The 6,184-nt window shown below is 44.5% G+C and overlaps 1 protein-coding gene across 8 annotated transcripts in view; it reads right to left on the reverse strand.

The window, feature by feature from the left end:
- Clint1 (clathrin interactor 1) overlaps positions 1-5,981 on the reverse strand; it is a 57,648-nt gene extending 51,667 nt beyond the window's left edge. For 5 of the 8 annotated variants that reach the window (XM_052197714.1, XM_052197710.1, XM_052197708.1 and 2 more), the window contains exon 1: positions 5,731-5,980. In XM_052197714.1, coding sequence (XP_052053674.1) covers positions 5,731-5,771 — 41 coding nt within the window. In that variant the 5' untranslated portion in view covers positions 5,772-5,980. Of the gene's footprint in view, positions 1-5,730 lie in introns of all 8 variants that reach the window. The other 3 variants (XM_052197713.1, XM_052197709.1, XM_052197712.1) reach the window with 2 other exon arrangements.
- Between the last annotated feature and the right edge of the window lie 203 nt (positions 5,982-6,184).

Below are 6,184 nucleotides of genomic sequence, written 5' to 3' on the forward strand. Positions count from 1 at the left end.
ACATTTATACACATAATATAAAAAAAATACCTATTTTTAAAAAGCCAACTGTGAATAGTGGGCTCATTATTAGGTCACATGTCTTAAAGACTAGTACATCATCTATTGTATCTTTATTCTCTTACTATACACAGTGTCCTAAGTGTCAGTGATTACTATAACAAAACAGTGACAACAGATTATCCAACAAGGTAGTAGGTATATAGAACATTTTTAAAAAGGTTTTCTGCTAACACCCATGAATCTTTAAAACAAATAACTACATTTTTATTTGACAGACGGGGATGTCAGAGGTGCTTCTCTAACACCACAAAGACTGTTTCTCAGTAGCGGTCTTAAGATTTCAACCCATGTCTAGTCTTTGATCCATCAGTGGCTTCCAGACTCAGTAAGCACTACCTAGAGATAGAGATACCTTTGGCTAGCAAAGATTAATGAGAACTCAGAAGTAGGCTAAGAAAGCTCTTAGGATGTGACAAGAGTATGTAGTCCTGAAAGTAATGTATAGCTGGGACTTAAAGGTGTTAACTCTGTATATAAGACACAGCAGAAGTCTTAAGAATGTACTTCCAGTCTAGGAAGCCAGACTGCTTCCTAGCTGAAGTTCAACTGAAGCTTGAGTCTATCAACTGATGAGACACAGTTGTCATTTTACAGGTGATACAGTGATCAAGAACATTCACAACTGGAGCTTGAGTCTATCAACTGACAAGACACAGTTGTCATTTTACAGGTGATACAGTGGACAAGAACGTTCACACACCATGATGGGAGTAGAATTTGCAAAATGCAGACTGAGAGAAATTCAAATAACCTAGGCCCTTCAATAACACACAAGGAGAAAGAGTTTTTTAAAGTGGGAGTCTGACTTACAGAATAAGAGATTAAGGGAGGACTGGCGTATCTGGAGAAGAGATGGATCTACTATTCAGAACATTCGAAACAAATTACAGGGCTGGAGAAGTGGGGCTCAGTGGTTATAGGTGCCTGCTGCTCTCGCAGAGAACCAGGATTTGGTCTCCAGCACCTATATAATAAGGCTCACAACTGACTGTAATTCCAACTCCTGGGATCTAACATCCTCTTTGGGTCTTCATGCTATACTAACATACACAAGCCACACACACACACACACACACACACACACACACACAATTTAAAAAACTATGCACACAAATACATGAAACAACTCCTTTTGTGTTGTGTCCAAGTTCTTTTTAGGAATTAATCCATTTACAGAATAGATAACATGACACAGTATCTGAAATTTGTTCCAAAATGCCATCCCAGGCTACAGGAGACTGCCCTACCCATCTCTACCCCCCAAAAGGAAGCAGGACGTGTAAATACAGGCAGCACAGTGAACTTCTAACACCTTCTAGAGGCTTCATTATTTTACTTTTCATATCTAGATCCTTGGTGCTGGCACTTATTTTCAGCTTTCATTACACAAAATTTCAAATATGGCTTCCTAAATACTAAGTACTTTAGCAACTAAGCTCTCATTTTTTTAACCATTTTTTCTTCTTAAAGAAATTATTCAGAAAACCCCTGTCTCGAAAAAAACAAAAAAAAATTTAAATATCATAAAGGAGAACACAAATGCACATATACAACTATGGAACCATATTGTAAAAACTAGGAGCACGACTAGTAAGCAGTGCTTAAAATAAAAATAGCTAAGTACCTTCAGTGGACATATTAGTGAACACCAAGTACTTGTGCACTAAAACTAAAATGCACACTGTAAGGTACAAGCAGGTAAGAGCTTTTAAGATGAACCCCACAGCTAACCTAAGTGTCTGAACATTACCTGACAATATGCTGGCAAAAAGGAAACTAACTCATCTTTTTCTGAAATTAAATTGTTAATACCTGCTTGTGTCCTGTTACCAGAAGAAAAGGAGAATTCATTGTCTAAGCAGTCACAATTCTCAACAACTGGTTCAGGGCAGTTGTTCTCAGAAGATCAGAGCTGACAACCACCTTCTCATCTTTGATTTGTAGTTCCAAGAACTGAGTAAAGGTCAAGATGAGGGAAAACAAGAGTTGGGGGATGAAAGAAAAGCAAAACCAAGAGTGTTCACATTGCAGTGGATGGAGCAAAGTTCTCTGCCAAGCGTGGGCCTCACTGCACGAGTTCCACAGAGTAATCTAAGTCACAACAAATGTGCGATCTGTTCCAACAACTGAAGATGCTGTTCTCTGAACAGCAAGCTTTCCCATGGAGCCAGTCACACTGCAACAGCAGTGCGCAGAGCTCTATCACATTAGCTAAACACCTAGTAACGAAAATGTATGGTGATGAGTAGCTAAGGGTGGGAGGGGGCTGTAATGGAGAGAATAACTTAAAGGGGACGATCTACCGCAGATGCCTTGACCTTACACAGACGGGACAGTTTAAACAACATGACTCCCTGTAAGGACAAGAAAGGTGAGTTGGCTTGCAGAGCCAGCAGCAACTTCTTGGTACCAGAACCATGTACATTACTTCTGCCAGATTGCCCAGATTCCCAGCCGAAAATGTTAGAGCTACAGGACTTTTAATTCATACCTTGTGGACTGCAGATTATAAATGTATACATTTGTTACAGTTTTGAATTGGGTCATAGATAACACCTAGCTAGCTACAGCTACAAGTTTCTTGCCTTATCCTTTCCTGCCACAGTTCCCTTGTGTGCAGCTAGACAAGACGGGAGGAAATGGGTGCCTGAGATCTGGGGCCTGGGTGGCCTTATCTGCTGTCCTGCTGCATAATGCTCCATTCTACAGTTCTACACTGTTTTATACCACCAGGAGGTGCAACCACTGAGGGACGCTATCCCCTACTTCACAGAAGGCTTCAGACAACCAACAGCCAGCATTTGAGATCTCTCCTTACTTTTGAGCACAGCAGCACAGAGAACCCAAGTGTTGCTCTGGGGAACGAAAAGAGGACATTTACCTTTTTGAAATAAGTCACATTTGCTAGTGCATATACTTTAAATGTCTTAGTTTTCCTGTGTCATGAGCTGTACTTATTGATTACTTCAAACGTTTAAATATAACATTCCTTGGCCATCTTTTTGGTTATACTTTACTGTACCTAGGACTTCCACATACCAGGAAAGCATTCTACTACTGAGCTCAGTTTTTATTTTTACCCCAAAAGTAAGGGTCCTCCTTAGCCTAGCTGGCTTCAAAGGGTCTATGTAGCAGAGAATGACCTGCACTCTTCTCACTTCTGCCTACCAAGAGTGGGTATTATAGGTATGTGCCACCACACATAGCTTTTAAGAAAATTAACTTGCTGCCCCATCCTAGGATTGAACCCAGGGCCTTGTACATGCCACACATGCAAGTACTCCCTTTACAACCTTAACCTTTAATCACCATGTAAAACAAATCTTTTTATTTCACTGTTGGCTCTATGTGTGTGCACATGTGTGGTGGAGGGTGGTCAGGGAGGCCAGAGGCGTTGGATTATTTGGAGCTGGAGTTTCAGGTGATTGTGAGCTGGCACAGGGAATTATGTTCTGGTCCTCCAGAAGGGCAATGCTCTTAACAGAAAAGCTATTTCTCCGGGTCTCTTTGATTATCATGTAAAAACAAACAACAACAAAACCACACTCTTTTCAAGCTAAAATGTCCCTGGAAGACCATTTTTTTCCAAAATGTGCTTGCTAATATGAAATACTCATAGTTGTTTCCTTGATAGAAATTTCTTTCGCCAAATACCCAAGGACTCTGAAATTGTATGTAGCCCACACCCATCATTTTACAAATAAGAAACCTGAAGTTTGGAGTCATTCTGCCTCAAATTACACACAGAGCTGGTTAGAGGCGGTCCCAGAACCTGAACTCATGCTAATCTCTTGACTGTTTCTTCCTCTGTCAGTTACCTCATAACTGCATCTCTCAAAGAAACCAATCAGCTACTCTATGAATGCCTTTCACCCCCTTGTGATTTTCTAAGCATACAGTGTAACAGTATGTGGTTCTGTACAACAATTATATTTTAAGGAATTTTCCTTTCTGCCAGTTAAAGAGGAAAATCAACTGCTGCGCCCTCATCAGTAAAACTGCGCCTGTTTCAATTTCAGTGTGTCAGGAACACAAAAGAGCTTTGGCAAAGTTCTTGGTGGCAACATTCTTACACATCCTTGAGTAAATTGGCTCAAGGGTATAATCCACACTGGGCAGAACCAAGAAAGACAGCGGGTTTCACTGTCCCATCAGACTGAAGTATAGCACATTTGGTAGGGAGTCGGCTGGGGGTGGGTTCCTTAGTCATTTTCTTCAGCTATTTTGACTTGGAAGCAGAAGTGTAGCAGTTTTGTTGAGACCTCTTTCAACTTTCACACTAAGTTGGTATTCTACTCCTCAGATGATACACTGAAAATACCCATGGATCTGTAAAAGAAATGATTTTTCTCTTTGGCAAAAACAGAGCTTACAAGTAGTGAAATGGTCCCACATACATTTTTGTACACGTAATGGGAAAAGTGAATACTAAAACCACTAAAGCAAAATCTTTTCAGACTTGTAGCTTCGCAGTAAGGTTTATCTTACTGCAAAGTCGGAAAACTGTGCTTTCAGAAGCACAGACATGAACGTGTTGTATTACAATACTATTCACCCTCATAAACTAAGAGGGAGGGCCACGATTATCTTCATTCTGAACCGGAGAAGACAGGAACACTACAAAGTTAAGAACTCAGGTCTTTTGGTTCTGAAAACAAGCAAACCTGAAAGCACGGTCAACCTCTGGCTCCATCAGAAGCATCAGAAAAGTTGCTTTAAATTATGTTGTTTTCTGGGGTCAAAAAGAGCTTCTACACTTCCTGGTTTCAGGTTAGGTGGGTGGTTCAAAGGAACTGTTTTCTTACCACATTTATTGCATAATCACAAAAACCCAAAAAGGAAGAGGGCTGGTTAAACATTTAAACTCTTATTTCCTGGTGACCTAAAAGACCCACTATTATTTTCGATATGCTCAACTTAAGTGTTAAGGGTTTCTCAGTATACTAAAAAGCACTGAGTTATTTCAGTCTGAAAGGAGTTAAAAGCAGGTCAACAGGCTATTAACTTGGCAATTTTTTTTCCTTTAGAAGGATTTTTATTTAAATGATGTCTTAATGAAAACTAATGGAATAAGCGGCCCACCCCGAAACGAAGAGTAGTGGGAAAGTTAGAGGCAAACAATCTCGAAAAGTTGTCTGGTCATCTGCTTTCACTTAGTGTGAAAAACCCGAAGGGCGAGTCTCCTCTTGAGCAACTCCAGCCAGTCCACAATGACCACTTGTTACACTTCCCACTCACTTCCACTGCAGGTTCACTAGAAATTAAAAGGTGTCTAACAAGGTAAAGGGCATACCAGGCCTGGCCTAAGGTGTCTCCGAATTACACCCTGGGGGTTACCGAGGACCTGGGCACCGCGTCCCCTCGCCCCCAAGCCCGGCCTGGTGTCCAGGAGGCCAAACTCCAAGCTGGATACGATCAAAGCATCCGTTTGCCGGGCGCGGGGTTAGGGGTGCGGTGAGGACGTCCCGGGGAGCGGGGACAGGAGCAGGGAGGGGGGGTTTTACGCCGCTGGAGGCTCAGAGACCGAGGCCCAGGCCCGCAGCGGCCGCCGCCTTCACCAGGCCGCAGGGCGGGGGGGCGTGCCGCGTGCCCCCGCGCGCTGGACCACCGTGCGCACGCTCCCCGCCCCCGCCGCGGCGCCGGCCGCAACTGCCCCCCGATACTCACGCTTTGTCCACCAGCTCCCGCACCTTCCACATGTTCAGCATCGCGCCCCGCGCGGCCCGGCCCGCCGCCGCCCGCCGCCACTCTCCACGGACCCCGGGACGCCTCCGCGCCGGAGCTGGTCCAGGTCCGGGTCGCCGCCGCCACCCACCGCCGTGAACTCTCCCTAGCCGGAGCTCCTTCTCCCGGCCACCGCCACGGCGCCGCCAGTGACACGTCGAGACGCGGCCGCACCGGCGCTGCGTGGGGCGGAAGTAGCAGGCTTTCCGCCCGCGCCGCGCGCCGCACGCCGGGAATTGTAGTCCACGCCCTGCGCCCCGGAGCGCGGGAGGGCAGAGATCGTTGCGGTTTGGGGGACCTCTGACAGAGCCTCCAGGTGACTGCCATCACAATAGTTGCAATACTCGCGCTCATCTTCTTCAGACGTACAACACTGATGCTAAGCATGATTACACAG

Source organism: Apodemus sylvaticus, chromosome 10, assembly GCF_947179515.1.
Source record: "Apodemus sylvaticus chromosome 10, mApoSyl1.1, whole genome shotgun sequence".
NCBI lineage: Eukaryota > Metazoa > Chordata > Mammalia > Rodentia > Muridae > Apodemus > Apodemus sylvaticus.